General features: G+C 54.9%; 1 protein-coding gene across 1 annotated transcript in view; it reads right to left on the bottom strand.

Annotated features, from left to right (window-relative positions):
- The window catches only part of lamb2l (laminin, beta 2-like), a 334,455-nt gene that overhangs the window by 5,430 nt on the left and 310,465 nt on the right, over positions 1–18,560 (bottom strand). The window contains exons 28-34 of the mRNA XM_072473107.1: positions 15,942–16,180; positions 14,609–14,812; positions 13,733–13,877; positions 11,331–11,538; positions 9,501–9,642; positions 3,147–3,323; positions 1,295–1,454 (exon numbers count right to left, since the gene is read on the bottom strand). Of these exons, the coding sequence (XP_072329208.1) occupies positions 1,295–1,454; positions 3,147–3,323; positions 9,501–9,642; positions 11,331–11,538; positions 13,733–13,877; positions 14,609–14,812; positions 15,942–16,180 (1,275 nt within the window). The remainder of the gene's footprint in view (positions 1–1,294; positions 1,455–3,146; positions 3,324–9,500; positions 9,643–11,330; positions 11,539–13,732; positions 13,878–14,608; positions 14,813–15,941; positions 16,181–18,560) is intronic.

The raw sequence follows: 18,560 nt of genomic DNA, 5'->3' as shown, positions 1-18,560 counted from the left end.
CGTTCAGTCTTGTCCAATAGTTACTGATCACCCCACTCTGTAACATTCAGTCTTGTCCAATAGTTACTGATCACCCCACTCTGTAACATTCAGTCTTGTCCAATAGTTACTGATGACCCCACTCTGTAACGTTCAGTCTTGTCCAATAGTTACTGATGACCCCACTCTGTAACGTTCAGTCTTGTCCAATAGTTACTGATCACCCCACTCTGTAACGTTCAGTCTTGTCCAATAGTTACCGATGACCCCACTCTGTAACGTTCAGTCTTGTCCAATAGTTACTGATGACCCCACTCTGTAACGTTCAGTCTTGTCCAATAGTTACTGATCACCCCACTCTGTAACGTTCAGTCTTGTCCAATAGTTACTGATGACCCCACTCTGTAACGTTCAGTCTATGTCCAATAGTTACTGATCACTCCACTCTGTAACGTTCAGTCTATGTCCAATAGTTACTGATCACCCCACTCTGTAACATTCAGTCTTGTCCAATAGTTACTGATCACCCCACTCTGTAACATTCAGTCTTGTCCAATAGTTACTGATGACCCCACTCTGTAACGTTCAGTCTTGTCCAATAGTTACTGATGACCCCACTCTGTAACGTTCAGTCTTGTCCAATAGTTACTGATCACCCCACTCTGTAACGTTCAGTCTTGTCCAATAGTTACCGATGACCCCACTCTGTAACGTTCAGTCTTGTCCAATAGTTACTGATGACCCCACTCTGTAACGTTCAGTCTTGTCCAATAGTTACTGATCACCCCACTCTGTAACGTTCAGTCTTGTCCAATAGTTACTGATGACCCCACTCTGTAACGTTCAGTCTATGTCCAATAGTTACTGATCACTCCACTCTGTAACGTTCAGTCTATGTCCAATAGTTACTGATCACCCCACTCTGTAACATTCAGTCTTGTCCAATAGTTACTGATCACCCCACTCTGTAACGCTCAGTCTTGTCCAATAGTCACTGATGACCCCACTCTGTAACATTCAGTCTTGTCCAATAGTTACTGATCACCCCACTCTGTAACATTCAGTCTTGTCCAATAGTTACTGATCACTCCACTCTGTAACGTGCAGTCTTGTCCAATAGTCACTGATGACCCCACTCTGTAACATTCAGTCTTGTCCAATAGTTACTGATCACCCCACTCTGTAACGCTCAGTCTTGTCCAATAGTTACTGATGACCCCACTCTGTAACGCTCAGTCTTGTCCAATAGTTAGTGATGACCCTTGTCCGGCTGTTACTGATGACCCCACTGTGCAATGTGTGACCCACTCCGTACCGTTGAGCCGTGCCAGATTGTTCATTGCCCTGTTCCTCAGTTTCTCTGCCTCCTCTTTGATTTTTTCCACTCTTTCATTTCCACTCTCAGTGCCGTTACCCAACGAGCTAATTTTGTGTCTCAGCTCCTCGTAAAGTCTCTCCACGTTTTTCACGTCCTTCTGCACACAAGAAAACGGCAAAGAAGAAACTATTATCACAAACATCAATTCCAGAGACTCAGCGAGTCCATTCCTGATCAGCACGGACTGAGTGGCTGACGGGGGTGAAGGGAATGGGGGACTTGTTTGTCCCACAACCCCTAAAAGATTTTAAACATAACCCATTCCTAATCATTGTCTTGGAGACCCCTGTTGGAAACGGCTTGGGCAGACACTGGGCAGGGTCGGGCTCAGCTGTGATGCTTCCCACAGACAAATAGCCTTCTGACAGGCACCAGCCACTGGGGTGAGCGGTAAGAGGTCAGGCAATTAGATGAGCGAGCTGCCCTCTCTAGTGGAGTCAGCTTGTTTTCAGAGGAGAGAGGACATCCATCAGGACAAAAGGTGCAGTGCATGTAACCTTGGGGAGAATGGGGGGAGAGAGCAGGAATGCAGGGGGAATTTGCTCAATTTTAGGGGTGTGGAGGCCGCCCTTGAATCAATTTCCTCTCTCCACAGCCTTCCAGACTCAGTAACATGAGAGCATCCCCATGTCCAGCATTGCCACGGTGACAGGGAGGAGCTATGTGACATGGTGACTCGCCCTCCTTGTACATGCTCTCATAGAATCATAGAATTTACAATGCAGAAGGAGGCCATTCGGCCCATCGAGTCTGCACCGGCCCCTGGAAAGAGCACCCCACCCAAGCCCACATATCCCCGCGCAACCCCTTTGCACACCAAGGGGCAATTTAGCACGGCCAATCCACCTAACCTGCACATCTTTGGGCTGTGGGGGGAAACCGGAGCACCCGAAGGAAACCCACGCACACACGGGGAGAACGTGCAGACTCCGCACAGACGGTCACCCAAGCTGAGAAACAAACTGGGACACTGGAGCTGTGAAGCAACTGTGCTAACCACTGTGCTACCGTGCTGCCCCTTTGGCGAGTGTACCTCATGTCCATTGCCCACAGGGAGAGAGGAAAGGCGGCAGGGTAGCACATTGGTTAGCACTGCTGCCTCACAGCTCCAGGGTCCTGGGCTCGATTCCCCGCTGGGTCAGTGTCTGTGCGGAGTCTGCACATCCTCCCCGTGTGTGCGTGGGTTTTCTCCGGGTGCTCCGGTTTCCTCCCACAGTCCAAAGATGTGCAGGTTAGGTGGATTGGCCGTGATAAATTGCCCTTCGTGTCCAAAAAGTTTAGGTGGGGTTGCTGGGTTATGAGGATTGGGTGGAGGCGTGGGCTTGAGTAGGGTGCTCTTTCCGAGGTGCAGACTCGATGGGCCGAATGGCCTCCTTCTGCACTGTAAATTCTATGATTCTGTGATTCTATGTCCCTCGTCAATCACCTGTACTCAGCCTGTTTAGAATTGGATGAAGGTTTACATTGGATTATTTGGGATTAAGTGGGATATTGGGTGCCCATCAGTCCATGCAGTGAATGCTGGTCGTTGAGCTCCATTCGAACCTCCTCCAATCTTTTCTCATCTACATCTCCCACGGTAACCACCTGTTCCCTTCTGTCTGACACACTTTCCCCTCAAACATATCTTTACCATTCACTTCAGCCGCTCCCTTGGGTGAAGAGGTGTCTTCTGAATTCCCCACTAAGGTTCCTTGGTGACCATCTTACATTGACGGCCACTATTTAAGCACAAAGACGCTCCTGCAGATGCTAAACTTTGATGAGGAGAGGCAGAAGAGGGACTCACACTCTGCAGTTGGTCTGTCCTGTTTCGGACGCCATTAACCTCGTTCTGCAAGACTTCAGCCGTATTCCTATTGGCAATGGTTTTATTTTCCAGATTCTGAATTCCGGTGGACAGGTTTGAGAGCCGGTCCATTAATTCCATCAGTTGGCTCTCAATGGTGTTCAGCAGCTCGTTGACCTAACAACAGACACAACAACTTACATTGATATAGTGCCTCAAGACACTTCCCAGTAACAAGAATAAACTAAGACGCGACACTGAGTCACAAAGTGCTATTAGGGTCAGCTGACAAAAAGTTTGCTCAAACCATTTTACTGAACGGTTATTGGATTGGATTTGTTTATTGTCACGTGTACCGAGGTACAGTGAAAAGTATTTTTCTGCGAGCAGCTCAACAGATCATTAAGTACATGAGAAGAAAAGGGAATAAAAGAAAATACATAATAAGAGCAACACAACATATCCAATGTAACTACATAAGCACTGGCATCGGATGAAGCATACAGGGTGTAGTGTTAATGAGGTCAGTCCATAAGAGGGTCATTTAGGAGTCTGGTGACAGTGGGGAAGAAGCTGTTTTTGAATCTGCTCGTGCGTGTTCTCAGACTTCTGTATCTCCTGCCCGATGGAAGAATGAATAACCAGGTGGGAGGGTCTTTGATTATGCTGCCCGCTTTCCCCAGGCAGCGGGAGGTGTAGATGGAGTCAATGGATGGGAGGCAGGTTCATGTGATGGACTGGGCGGTGTTCACGACTCTCTGAAGTTTCTTGCGGTCCTGGGCCGAGCAGTTGCCATACCAGGCTGTGATGCAGCCCGATAGGATGCTTGCTATGGTGTGAATGGAGGGAAACTTGGTGGCGAGGGGTTTAGGGGGCTGAAAGGCCAAAGGAGCTAATGGTGGAGCCATATGAAAATTGAGGATGCTAAAAAGGTCAGGATTGGAGGGCACCGATTTATGGAGGGTTTTGGGTCTGCAGGGGATTACAGAGATAAGGAGGGGCGAGACCGTGGAGGGGTTTGAAAACATGTTGAATGGCAGAGCTGCCTCGAAGGGCCGAATGACCTCCTCTGGGGCCTATTTTCTACGTTTCTGTGTCAAACAAGGCTGAGAATTGCAAAATCCTGTTGCTAGGCAGGGAGCACAGGGGGTGTTCGGTAAAAAGGACTCGGTGCAAGTTAGGAAGCAGCTTAAGGTGAGAAAGTGGACCAGGCGAGTCTGGGGGTGACAAAGGGATTGGTGAAGGTTTCAGCAGCAGGTGAAGCGACGCAGGGGTGGGGAGGGGAGATACCGGTGAGGTTGGGGTGGGTGGTGTGGGTGAAGGACGTGATGCTGAAATTCCAATTGATCAGCAGATGGAGAGATATGTAATCCGCGATGATTAGGAATGGCGTCTATGCTGAGGACCAACCGTTGGTGAATGGAGTCAATCTCGGCTCCTTGACCCAGCTCGCCATAGAAACTCCAACAGGCACCTTCATCCGTATTTACCCTGACTGGGAGAATGTAGACTTTCGGAGCCCGGTGATCACAATCACAGCTTCTGTGATCTGAGAAACATTTAAGACAAGGAGCCGACTCCAAGCTTTCTAAAGAGCTGAGGGAGTAAGTAAAACAGACCGTTTCTGCCTTGACCACTAACCCTGGGAGTGTTTCTGAACTGTAACCTCTCTCAGTCTGTGGCACTCTACTGGTGAAGCATCCAACCCCTCATTGTTCCTTTTGTTTTTATCGAGTCACTTGGACACCCCCGGGTCAGAATGCCAATGTTGTCCGTCTCTTGCTGCCCTGTTTAGACGCAATGAAGCAGTTTGTTGGGTCAGGTCAGAGGTGGATCAGTCATGATACAGGGACAGAAACTATTAGAAATACTCAGCAGGTCAGGCAGCATCTGTGGAGAGTTACAGAGTTAATGTTTCATAGAACATACAGTGCAGGAGGAGGCCATTCGGCCCATCGAGTCTGCACCGACCCACTTACGCCCTCACTTCCACCCTGTCCCCGTAACCCAATAACCCCTCCTAACCTTTTTGGACACTAAGGGCAATTTATCGTGGCCAATCCACTGAACCTGCACATCTTTGGACCGTGGGAGGAAACCGGAGCACCAGGAGGAAACCCATTCACACACGGGGAGAACGTGCAGACTCCGCACAGACAGTGACCCAGCAGGGAATCGAACCTGGGACCCTGGAGCTGTGAAGCCACAGTGCTATCCACTTGTGCTATAATGCTGCCCTAGGATATCAAGGATTTGTTCAGGGCTCTGACAATCACTTGTTTAAATTTAGAGTACTCAATTTTTTTTCCAATCAAGGGGCAATTTAGCGTGGCCAATCCACCTACCCTGCACATCTTTGGGTTGTAGGGGTGAGACCCACGCAGACACGGGGAGAATGTGCAAACTCCACATGGACAGTGACCCAGGGCCGGGATCGAACCCGGGTCCTCAGCGCCTGAGGCAGCAGTGCTAACCACTGGGCCGCCCACCAGAGCTCTGACAATCATGATGGTGTGGGATCCGGAATCACACAAAGTGCCAGGCCTGGGAAGCACATCAGGGCCTGAATTCCCCGCTTCCCGCCTCCGGCAGCGAGAATTGCGATCGGGCGGAGAATAGTGTACCACGGGAAAAATCGCAATTTGCTCCTGCCGCCGATTCTGCCGCCACGCTCCGGCCCCGCTGGCGGAGTTAGTGAGCGAAGGACACCTGCACCATGCCCTCTGATACCCTCCCTGGCACACTGCCCCACGCAGAGCAGAGGCTGCACCAGTAATCCCCACCCCTCAGTATCACAGCTGTCTCCTCCTGGTGAGACTGGCAGCGCTGACTGCCTCTGCCACCACATCCCAGCCAGTGTTTAGGAGGGCAGACTAGAGTCTGGCCCCCCCCTGGGGAAGAGGGTGTCCCTCCGCGCCTCACTGGTGTGGAGCAGTGGGTCCAATCAGACTCCCGGCCTCGGGTCTTCTCTGAGTCACCTTCTTGGCTGCAGTGTGTGTGTGGTGAGTGGAGCGGTTAGAAACAGGGCAGTGGGGGTTTGCAGGAGAGCGACGGAAATGAGGGGGGGGTTTGAGCTGACAGACACAGCATCGTCCGGTGAGATTCTGGTGATGATGAGGGCCTCCCTTGTCCTCCGGGAATGTTGGACCCTTGCTGCAGACTACCCTCCACCCTCCACCTCCTCCTCGGACTTGTCCTCCAGCCCCTCCTGGTCTCTGCCTCCGCCTCAGACGAGGCTGCACGTCCCTCTTCCTCCTCCAGCATGTTGCTTGGCTCCTGTGCCAGGTTCGGAAGGGTACCGCAGACCACCACACAGCGGGAGACCCTCTGGGGGTGTACTGCGGACCACCACACAGCGGGAGACCCTCGGGGGATGTACAGCAAACCACCACACAGCGGGAGACCCTCGGGGGAGCACCGCAGACCACCACACAGCGGGAGACCCTCGGGGGATCACTGCGGACCACCACACAGCGGGAGACCCTCTGTGGGAGCACCGCAGACCACCACACAGTGGGAGACCCTCGGGGGAGCACCGCAGACCACCACACAGCGGGAGACCCTCTGTGGGAGCACCGCAGACCACCACAAAGTAGGAGACCCTCTGGGGGTGTACTGCGGACCACCACACAGCGGGAGACTCTCTGGGGGTGTACCGCAGACCACCACACAGCGGGAGACCCTCTGGGGGTGTACTGCGGACCACCACACAGCGGGAGACCCTCTGGGGGTGTACTGCGGACCACCACACAGCGGGAGACTCTCTGGGGGTGTACTGCGGACCACCACAAAGTGGGAGACCCTCTGGGGGTGTACTGCGGACCACCACACAGCGGGAGACCCTCCGGGGGAGCACCGCAGATCACCACAAAGTGGGAGAGCCTCTGGGGGTGTACTGCGGACCATCACACAGCGGGAGACTCTCTGGGGGTGTACCGCAGACCACCACACAGCGGGAGACCCTCTGGGGGTGTACTGCGGACCACCACAAAGTGGGAGACCCTCTGGGGGTGTACCGCAGACCACCACACAGTTGGAGACCCTCTGGGGGTGCACTGCGGACCACCACAAAGTGGGAGACCCTCTGGGGGTGTACTGCGGACCACCACACAGCGGGAGACCCTCTGGGGGTGTACTGCGGACCACCACAAAGTGGGAGACCCACTGGGGTGTACTGCGGACCACCACACAGCGGGAGACCCTCTGGGGGTGTACTGCGGACCACCACACAGCGGGAGACTCTCTGGGGGTGTATTGCGGACCACCACAAAGTGGGAGACCCTCTGGGGGTGTACTGCGGACCACCACACAGCGGGAGACTCTCTGGGGTGTACTGCGGACCACCACAAAGTGGGAGACCCTCTGGGGTGTACTGCGGACCACCACAAAGTGGGAGACCCTCTGGGGGTGTACCGCAGATCACCACAAAACCTCATTATAACGGTCACCGCATCGGTCTCCGCCCTCCACAGCACATCATCAGCCAGGACCTCAATGGGTACCTCTTCTCCCCCAAGTTCCAACCCGTCATCCTGGGGTGGTTCTGAAAGACACTGGGGATCTCCGCGTGTCCCAGGATGTAGCACACGCTGCCGGGATAGTGGGCACACACATACACAGTACGGGGGTGGTCAATCATACACAATCTGAACATTCAGCGAATGGAACTCTTTCCTGTTAATGAAGGGCCCTCCCTGATGCCCCCGGCGCGCGCAGGGTCACATCGTCCCATCGATGGTCTCCTCGACCTGGGGCATTCCGGTGATGGTGGCAAATCATGCAGCCCGGAATCTGGGTGGGCCGAGTCCAGCTGAAAGGCGAGAGAGCCTGATGCCCGGGCATATTGGGCATCCTGACCTGGAGGCACCTGTGGGTGTACATAGTGAAAAGTTGCACAGCTCGAGCTCCGGAATGAACCGGGTATAGAAGGGCAGTGGTGACCTCCACAGCTGCCAGGAGTGGGTGTCCTCCTCCTCCACGGATGCCAAGTCCGCGAGGACGTGGCACAGTCACTGTCCCTCTCCTCAGACGGAGTCTTCCGCAGCACCTGCTGTCCGCCAGCTCATTGACTGGCCAATGACGCCTGTACACCCTGGGCCGTCGCCGGCCTCCCCCTTCCGAGTCCCTCCTCAGACCGAGGGGCGGCTGGGTCTTCCGGGTGTGCGGTGACCCCCTGCACATGGGGTGCCTCAGCCAGCCTGTGTGGTTGCTGCTGCCTTCTCCAGTGTCTGTCCTCCTCGGCTGCCACCAGCAACACGAGGACGGCCTCCGCGGATCAAAAGCAGCAACCATATCCTTATCTGGAAGATATTGGAGCAGGAGACAGACAATCAGTTAGGGCCTCCATTCAGGGACCCTCAAATCCCCCACCCTTACATGTCCCACCCTCTCTCAGAGTGCCATCCAGAGACCTTGCTCTGCACACTCACTCTCGGCCAATCAGGAACCCCGAGACCGCAGACCTCTGCGGGGAACATTAGGGAGGCCGTGCTCAGCTGCCCTCCGCTCACCCACACACCCACCCTTTCACCGCGAGGACCCTCAGTGGCGGAGTCCAGCTCGTTAGTGTCTGATTGTTGGCAGCTGCCTCTGTGGTGCTGACGCTCCGAGAGTTCAGGCACAATGTTCGGGCATCAACGTTTGCTGGACGCCCAGTCCACTAATCATCCCCTCAGACACGGCACCTGTGCCTTCGAGGAGGCACTTGAGAGCTGAGGACTGTGAAGTGCCCTCACATCGAACAAGGCTAATTCATCATTTGAAATAGACCAGCTGTGAAGCTGGAGGCTGCTCCCAGTTCGAGGGAGTGGAATTGACTGCTAGGAGAGAGGCTGCAGCGGGGCTCTGTCCCGGGAGAGTTGGTGGGACAGACAGGCTGCAGCTGTGGTGACCCGGTTATGGGGCTCCACAATATTTAAACCTTGAACCCCTCACAGGCGCCAAAAGCCCCTCACCATTCTTTCATTGAAGAGATTGAAATGATTGCAAATCAGGGTTAATAATAGTCTCGCCAGCTTTGGGTGAGATCTGGAACTCGGCACCAGGAACGGGCCGACTGAATTGCAAACTGGTTCGTCCGAATCTCGATTTTGTCTTCTCCCGCTATGTACCTGGCGCGCCCAGATCCGCCCGGCCGCAATGCCAGCCCGGGTTTCCTTCCCCGAGGAGTACCTCACTGAAACAGTTCGGACTTGATGACAACCCAACAGCTTCAAGATCGTTTATCCTGACCCAAGCTTTTAATATCCGGATGTATCCCAGCGTTCCCACAGTCCTGTTCTGCGGACTGTTGAGCCAGTCAGAAAGCTGTCAGACACTCCTGTAGCCCAATCCCTGAATCAGGAAAACAGATACCTTCCCAATGGAATCCTCAGCAGCAGCTGTGTTGTTTTTGGCCTTTTCCAGCGATTTCCCAGCTACCTCGAGCTTGTCTTTCGCAGCTTCAACAAGGAGCTTTGCTTCAGTTACATTAACGTCCACCACAGCGGCTCGAACCCTGAGAAACACAAGAACTCAATTAGAAAACGTGCCGATAAAAATCTCACACACAGCCCCGCAAACGCGCCGCCCCGCAAACGCGCCGCCCCGCAAACGCGCCGCCCCGCAAACGCGCCGCCCCGCAAACGCGCCGCCCCTCAAACGCGCCGCCCCTCAAACGCGCCGCCCCTCAAACACGCCGCCCCTCAAACGCGCCGCCCCTCAAACACGCCGCCCCTCAAACACGCCGCCCCTCAAACGCGCCGCCCCTCAAACACGCCGCCCCTCAAACACGCCGCCCCTCAAACACGCCGCCCCTCAAACACACAGTGGGACTGGGGGTGGGGGTGGGAGGTTGGGAGTGGGGGTGGGGGTTGGGAGTGGGACTGGGGGGTGGGACTGGGGTTGGGGAGTGGGACTGGGGTTGGGGAGTGGGACTGGGGGGTTGGGAGTGGGACTGGGGGTGGGGGTGGGAGGTTGGGAGTGGGACTGGGGGTGGGAGGTTGGGAGTGGGACTGGGGGTGGGTTGGGAGTGGGACTGGGGGTAGGGGTGGGAGGTTAGGAGTGGGACTGGGGGGTTGGGAGTGGGACTGGGGGTGGGGGTGGGAGGTTGGGAGTGGGACTGGGGGGCTGGGAGTGGGACTGGGGGTGGGGGTGGGGGTGGGAGGTTGGGAGTGGGACTGGGGGTTGTGGTGGGAGGTTGGGAGTGGGACTGGGGGTTGTGGTGGGAGGTTGGGAGTGGGACTGGGGGTTGTGGTGGGAGGTTGGGAGTGGGACTGGGGGGTTGGGAGTGGGACTGGGGGTGGGGGTGGGAGGTTGGGAGTGGGACTGGGGGTTGTGGTGGGAGGTTGGGAGTGGGACTGGGGGTTGTGGTGGGAGGTTGGGAGTGGGACTGGGGGGTTGGGAGTGGGACTGGGGGTTGTGGTGGGAGGTTGGGAGTGGGACTGGGGGGTTGGGAGTGGGACTGGGGGTGGGGTGGGACTGGGGGTGGGGTGGGACTGGGGGTGGGGTGGGAGGTTGGGAGTGGGACTGGGGGATTGGGAGTGGGATTGGGGGTGGGAGGTTGGGAGTGGGACTGGGGGTGGGGGTGGGAGGTTGGGAGTGGGACTGGGGGTGGGGTGGGAGGTTGGGTGTGAGGGTGCTGGGGGGGGGGGGGGGGGGGAGTGCGAATGAGGCCTGGGGGGTGGGACCAGGGGGTGGGATTGTGGGCATGGGGGTGGGAATTGTGGGAAAGTGTGGAGCTGGGGTGTAAAGATAAGGGAATGGGACATTTTGGTGAACGAGTTGGGACATCGCTGCTGTTTGTCGTCTTTTCCAAGTTTTACGAGTACCAGGAGCGATTTGTAATCAAGAGGCAACACTTCACTCCCAATTTTCCCACCAGCCAAATCCCAAGGGTCAGTGAGCCCTGACCAGGAGCCGGAACCCTGGCTAATTCTTCTTCATCTTTAAGCTTTGCTCTTATTTCTTTCATTACTCTTCCTTCTCCCCACCTCTCCTCCCTGACCTTTATCTCTTCTCTCTACCGCTTCCCATGTGTTTGTCCCTCCAACCCTCCCTCCCCGTCCCTCTCTTTCTCTTGTTCCTGGCTGCTCTCCCTTTTCTGTCTCTGTCCATCCGCTGTCCCCTCGCTCATTCTCTTATTCCGCTCCCCCTCCCACTCTCTCCCCCACTTCCACCGTCTCTCCCTCTCACACAAACACTAACTTCACTTTCTCCGCCTGTCTCGCCAGTTGGCGGGCGAGCTGCAGATTCCGCGACGTGTCGTTGAGGATTGCGTCGACATCCTTGACGCGGCCCACGGTGTCTTTGATCTCCTGCACGGTCTTGCGAATGTCCAGTGAGCTGACGGGCAGGGAGATGTTCAGGACCATGGTGGCCAACAGATCGATGCTGTCTGGGTCAGCACCTTCCTCTGGAACACAATCAATATTCAGTCAGAGCGAGCCTCCTAAACAGCCCCCAATGGCATTGCTCATCCTAGCTGGTATTCTGCTGCGTAACAGAGTTAAATCTGTGTGGGCCCTTTAAAGTTATGAACAATGACAGTGTTAATTGTGGAACTTGGAAAGGAGGGGGATGTGGGCACTTTGGAGTTGGGGAACTATGAGGTTGGAGGTAGTGGAGGGAAAACCGCCAGAGCGAGGTCAGTGCCAATTCTGGAAACAATGGCTCAATATTCAATGTTGGGGTTGTGTTCCAGATCGACTTCGGAGGAAAGCTCAGAAAGTTGAGGCGGGATTCTCCCGAATCGAGGCGTTGGGTTTACCTACACCACAGGGACTGCAACGGTTGAAGAAGGCAGCTCACCCCCACCTTCAAGTGGCAATTAGGGATGGGCAATAAATGCTGGCCTGACCAGCGACACACACATCCTGTAAATGAATGATGGGGACAGTGTAGAGGGAGCTTTACTCTGTATCTAACCCCATGCTGCACCTGTCCTGGGAGTGTTTGATGGGGACAGTGTAGTGGGAGCTTTACTCTGTATCTAACCCCGTGCTGTGCCTGTCCTGGGAGTGTTTGATGGGGACAGTGTAGTGGGAGCTTTACTCTGTATCTAACCCCATGCTGCACCTGTCCTGGGAGTGTTTGATGGGGACAGTGTAGTGGGAGCTTTACTCTGTATCTAACCCCGTGCTGTGCCTGTCCTGGGAGTGTTTGATGGGGACAGTGTAGAGGGAGCTTTACTCTGTATCTAACCCCGTGCTGTGCCTGTCCTGGGAGTGTTTGATGGGGACAGTGTAGTGGGAGCTTTACTCTGTATCTAACCCCGTGCTGTACCTGTCCTGGGAGTGTTTGATGGGGACAGTGTAGAGGGAGCTTTACTCTGTATCTAACCCCGTGCTGCACCTGTCCTGGGAGTGTTTGACGGGGACAGTGTAGAGGGAGCTTTACTCTGTATCTAACCCCGTGCTGTGCCTGTCCTGGGAGTGTTTGATGGGGACAGTGTAGAGGGAGCTTTACTCTGTATCTAACCCCGTGCTGTGCCTGTCCTGGGAGTGTTTGATGGGGACAGTGTAGAGGGAGTTTTACTCTGTATCTAACTCCGTGCTGTGCCTGTCCTGCGAGACATTGATGGGGACAGTGTCGAGGGAGCTTTACTCAGTATCTAACCCCGTGCTGTACCTGTCCTGGGAGTATTTAATCGGGACAGTGTCGAGGGAGCTTTACTCTGTATCTAACCCCGTGCTGTACCTGTCCTGGGAGTGTTGATGGGGACAGTGTAGATGGAGCTTTACTCTGTTTCTAACCCCGTGCTGTACCTGTCCTGGGAGTCTTTGATGGGGACAGTGTAGAGGGAGCTTTACTCTGTATCTAACCCCGTGCTGTGCCTGTCCTGGGAGTGTTTGATGGGGACAGTGTCGAGGGAGCTTTACTCTGTATCTAACCCCGTGCTGTACCTGTTCTGGGAGTGTTTGATGGGGTCAGTGTAGAGGGAGCTTTACTCTGTATCTAACCCCGTGCTGTGCCTGTCCTGGGAGTGTTTGATGGGGACAGTGTAGAGGGAGTTTTACTCTGTATCTAACGCCGTGCTGTGCCTATCCTGGGAGACATTGATGGGGACAGTGTCGAGGGAGCTTTACTCAGTATCTAACCCCGTGCTGTACCTGTCCTGGGAGTATTTAATCGGGACAGTGTCGAGGGAGCTTTACTCTGTATCTAACCCCGTGCTGTACCTGTCCTGGGAGTGTTTGATGGGGACAGTGTAGATGGAGCTTTACTCTGTTTCTAACCCCGTGCTGTACCTGTCCTGGGAGTGTTTGATGGGGACAGTGTCGAGGGAACTTTACTCTGTATCTAACCCCGTGCTGTAGCTGTCCTGGGAGTGTTTGATGGGGACAGTGTCGAGGGAGCTTTACTCTGTATCTAACGTGCTGTGCCTGTCCTGGGAGTGTTTGATGGGGACAGTGTCGAGGGAGCTTTACTCTGTATCTAACCCCGCGCTGTAGCTGTCCTGGGAGTGTTTGATGGGGACAGTGTAGTGGGAGCTTTACTCTGTATCTAACCCCGTGCTGTATCTGTCCTGGGAGTATTTGATCGGGACAGTGTCGAGGGAGCTCTATTCACTTTTGGGTTCTTGCCAAATGTGTTTCTGTTGAGCTCACCATTGAGAAAGTCTTTCACGGCCTTGATGAATCTGCGTAGTTCGGCTACCGTGTTGTTGATGAGGTTTTTTGCCTCTGTGGCTCTCTTCAGCGTTGCGGCAGCCTGGGATTTGGCATCATCTGCTTGTCCCTGAATATCTTCAATCTGGGGAACGATCGCCAGTATAAGTTTCCTGCACAATTTACCAGAACACCCACCGCCCCAGAATCTGTGCAGTCATCCAGGAGGAATCACGCAGAACCCCCCCCCCCCCCCCCCTCCCCACCGTGCCTCATTTCAGGATCAACGCCTCGTTCAAACAAAACCTCCTGAAGTAGAGGGATGAGTGAGAATTGGTGGGAGGTTGCGGATCATCAAATCCAACAGTGCAGATAGAGGCAATTTGGCCCATCATGCTGCACCTACCTCTGCCCAATCTCTCACCCCGTAATCTCATCGAAAGGGGCAATTTATCACGGCCAACCCACCTAACCTGCACATCTTTGGACTGTGGGAGGAAACCGGAGCACCCGGAGGAAACCCACGCAGACACGGGGAGGACGTGCAGACTCTGCACAGACAGTGACCCAAGCCGGGAATCGAACCTGGGACCCTGGAGCTGTGAGGCAGCAGTTCTAACCACTGCCCTGGCTGTTAATGTCCTTTGACCCTGATGTCAGAAAGTTAAAATAGAAAACAGCCTTCTGTCACTCAACTGAGGGTTTCCCAAAATTCTTCCTCTCCCCCCTCTCGTAATCCCTCGCCTGCCTCTAACCCCCTCCCTCCTCTCACTCTGCAGTCCCCCAGCTCCCAACCTCCCTGCTCCTCCTCCTTCCGTCTCTCTCCATCGCCCCTCGCTCCCTGGGTCTCCACCCCCCAGCCCCATCCCCACCTACCCTTTGAGAGACGGTATCGAGCTGGCGTTGTGAGTCGTGCAGCATGGTGGTTGAGTTTGTTGCTGTACGCAGTGCCTCCACAGACTGACTGAGTGCCCCAGTGCAGTTAGCCCCTCCACACTTCCGTCTGCCCGAGTCATCCTGGCAATTAGCGCCCCCACACGGGTCTGCATCACAGCTCTGGCCAGCGGATGAACCACATACCTGTAACGAGACGGGAAACATGGGGAGAAAGGATGTCCCTCAGGGACAGGCTGCAAGTTAATCACTCTGCGAGAGGCTGATATGAGGAATAATCAGTTGTCTTCATTCGCTCTCCCTCATCTGTAAGCCAGACGGCAGTCCATTTAAAATCCCACCCCAGACACTTGAGCACATAATCCAGTCTGATGATGAATAAAGACTTGGAAGGCACCATTTCCCAGACTGTGGAGGGAGCTCAGGGGTGTGGGTCTAATTGCCTTTGGCTCGCGCACGTTTTCCACCTTTTCCCTATTTAGCTCCAAAGTGGATGACCTCACGTTTTGTGACATTACCGCAGTTTTACGGAAAGAGCGATCGTAATGATGGGCCGAAAGGACTGTATCTGTGCTGTATCATTCTGTGGTCTTTTAGTGATCCAAGACTTGGATTACAATTCATGCTGTCATCGGATTTGTCAACTGGTCGGTATATTTTAAGAACGCGAGGCCCTTGCCCGAGACACCCCACTGCCTCTGGCGGTGGCCCCACTCTGCACTCAATCGTCTTTCCCACATTGATTGTACTGAGCCCATTGGCACAGGACCAAACCCATTGCAGCCAACTCCCACTTACAGGCAGCTCCTGCCATCTGGAGGCCAGAGATGGGACAGCAGAATTGACTGTGACAGGAAAAACAATAACAGGCATTTTTGTAACAATCTTTTAACATTAACCCCCCCCCCCCCCCCCCCCCCGCCCCCGAGTGCTTCACAGAGAAATAAAGTGACAGAAATAGAGGTCGAGTCACAGGAAGGATGTCTCGGAATCAGAGATTGCTTTTAAGGAGGCGAGTGAGGTCGAGAAGCCGAGAGGTGGAGTGTGCGATTCTAATACACTCACTCACATATTCTCACACTCACATATTCTCACACTCACACAGTCCCACACTCACACAGTCCCACACTCACACAGTCTCACACTCACACAGTCTCACACTCACACAGTCTCACACTCACACAGTCCCACACTCACACAGTCCCACACTCACACATGCCAGGGGTCACTGTACAGTGTGAATTTCAACGTCACTGAGACGGGTTATTGTGGTTCCATTACTGCCGGGCAGTGAGAGTGAGATTCATTTCCTCACCTGCTTATTGATGCTTTCCACTGTCAGCTCCTGAACTTTACTCTCCAAATCCTTCAGCTCTTTCTGAGCAGCTGTCCACTTTCTGAAGTTGTTTTCCTGCTGCCGGAGGAGCCTCTCCGTTTCGTTCCTAGTGGCCTGGGACTGTTCCACTGGGCTGTGTGGGCTGGACACGGAATCATTCACCACTCTCTCCGCCTCACAGGACTCCTGATAGTTCTTGAGGATTGAATCATAGAACTCTGTAAAAGGCAGGTTTCCATTTCTCATTATTCAGGACTCAATGTGTCAGATGTACACAAAGCAATTCCCCTGGATGCAGGCTGCATTGTCAGAGGGTCAGTACTGAGGGATTGCTGCACTGTCAGAGGGTCAGTACTGAGGGAGTGCCGCACTGTCAGAGGGTCAGTACTGAGGGAGTGCCGCACTGTCAGAGGGTCAGTACTGAGGGAGTGCCGCAATGTCAGAGGATCAGTACTGAGGGAGTGCTGCACTGTCAGAGGGTCAGTACTGAGGGAGTGCTGCACTGTCAGAGGGTCAGTGCTGAGGGAGTGCTGCACTGTCAGAGGATCAGTACTGAGGGAGTGCTGCACTGTCAGAGGGTCAGTACTGAGGGAGTGCTGCACTGTCAGAGGGTCAGTACTGAGGGAGTGCTGCACTGTCAGAGGGTCAGTACTGAGGGAGTGCTGCACTGTCAGAGGGTCAGTATTGAGGGAGTGCTGCACTGTCAGAGGGTCAGTATTGAGGGAGTGCTGCACTGTCAGAGGGTCAGTACTGTGGGAGTGCTGCACTGTCAGAGGGTCAGTACTGACGGAGTGCTGCACTGTCAGAGGGTCAGTACTGAGGGAGTGCTGCACTGTCAGAGGTTCAGTACTGTGGGAGTGCTGCACTGTCAGAGGGTCAGTGCTGAGGGAGTGCTGCACTGTCAGAGGGTCAGTATTGAGGGAGTGCTGCACTGTCAGAGGGTCAGTATTGAGGGAGTGCTGCACTGTCAGAGGGTCAGTACTGAGGGAGTGCCCCACTGTCAGAGGGTCAGTACTGAGGGTGTGCTGCACTGTCAGATGGTCAGTACTGAGGGTGTGCTGCACTGTCAGAGGGTCAGTACTGAGGGAGTGCCGCACTGTCAGAGGGTCAGTGCTGAGGGAGTGCCGCATTGTCAGAGAGTCAGTACTGAGGGAGTGCCGCACTGTCAGAGGGTCAGTACTGAGGGAGTGCCGCACTGTCAGAGGGTCAGTACTGAGGGAGTGCCGCACTGTCAGAGGGTCAGTACTGAGGGAGTGCCGCACTGTCAGAGGGTCAGTACTGAGGGAGTGCCGCACTGTCAGAGGGTCAGTACTGAGGGAGTGCCGCACTGTCAGAGGGTCAGTACTGAGGGAGTGCCGCACTGTCAGAGGGTCAGTACTGAGGGAGTGCTGCACTGTCAGATGGTCAGCACTGAGGGTGTGCTGCACTGTCAGAGGGCCAGCACTGAGGGTGTGCTGCACTGTCAGAGGGTCAGTACTGAGGGAGTGCTGCACTGTCCGAGGGTCAGTACTGAGGGAGTACCGCACTGTCAGAGGGTCAGTACTGAGGGAGTGCCGCACTGTCAGAGGGTCAGTACTGAGGGAGTGCCGCACTGTCAGAGGGTCAGTACTGAGGGAGTGCTGCACTGTCAGAGGGTCAGTACTGAGGGAGTGCTGCACTGTCAGAGGGTCAGGACTGAGGGAGTGCCGCACTGTCAGAGGGTCAGTACTGAGGGAGTGCCGCACTGTCAGACGGTCAGTACTGAGGGAGTGCCGCACTGTCAGAGTCAGTACTGAGGGAGTGCCGCACTGTCAGAGGGTCAGTACTGAGGGAGTGCCGCACTGTCAGACGGTCAGTACTGAGGGAGTGCTGCACTGTCAGAGGGTCAGTACTGAGGGAGTGCCGCACTGTCAGAGTCAGTACTGAGGGAGTGCCGCACTGTCAGAGGGTCAGTACTGAGGGAGTGCTGCGCTGGTCGAGGGTCAGTACTGAGGGAGTGCCGCAATGTCAGAGGATCAGTACTGAGGGAGTGCTGCACTGTCAGAGGGTCAGTACTGAGGGAGTGCTGCACTGTCAGAGGGTCAGTGCTGAGGGAGTGCTGCACTGTCAGAGGATCAGTACTGAGGGAGTGCTGCACTGTCAGAGGGTCAGTACTGAGGGAGTGCTGCACTGTCAGAGGGTCAGTACTGAGGGAGTGCTGCACTGTCAGAGGGTCAGTACTGAGGGAGTGCTGCACTGTCAGAGGGTCAGTATTGAGGGAGTGCTGCACTGTCAGAGGGTCAGTATTGAGGGAGTGCTGCACTGTCAGAGGGTCAGTACTGTGGGAGTGCTGCACTGTCAGAGGGTCAGTACTGAGGGAGTGCTGCACTGTCAGAGGTTCAGTACTGTGGGAGTGCTGCACTGTCAGAGGGTCAGTGCTGAGGGAGTGCTGCACTGTCAGAGGGTCAGTATTGAGGGAGTGCTGCACTGTCAGAGGGTCAGTATTGAGGGAGTGCTGCACTGTCAGAGGGTCAGTACTGAGGGAGTGCCCCACTGTCAGAGGGTCAGTACTGAGGGTGTGCTGCACTGTCAGATGGTCAGTACTGAGGGTGTGCTGCACTGTCAGAGGGTCAGTACTGA

Source organism: Scyliorhinus torazame, chromosome 13 (assembly GCF_047496885.1).
Source record: "Scyliorhinus torazame isolate Kashiwa2021f chromosome 13, sScyTor2.1, whole genome shotgun sequence".
Classification (NCBI taxonomy): Eukaryota; Metazoa; Chordata; class Chondrichthyes; order Carcharhiniformes; family Scyliorhinidae; genus Scyliorhinus; species Scyliorhinus torazame.
The sequence above is the reverse complement of the archived record's forward strand: the minus strand, read 5'-3'. Positions and strand labels throughout refer to the sequence as shown.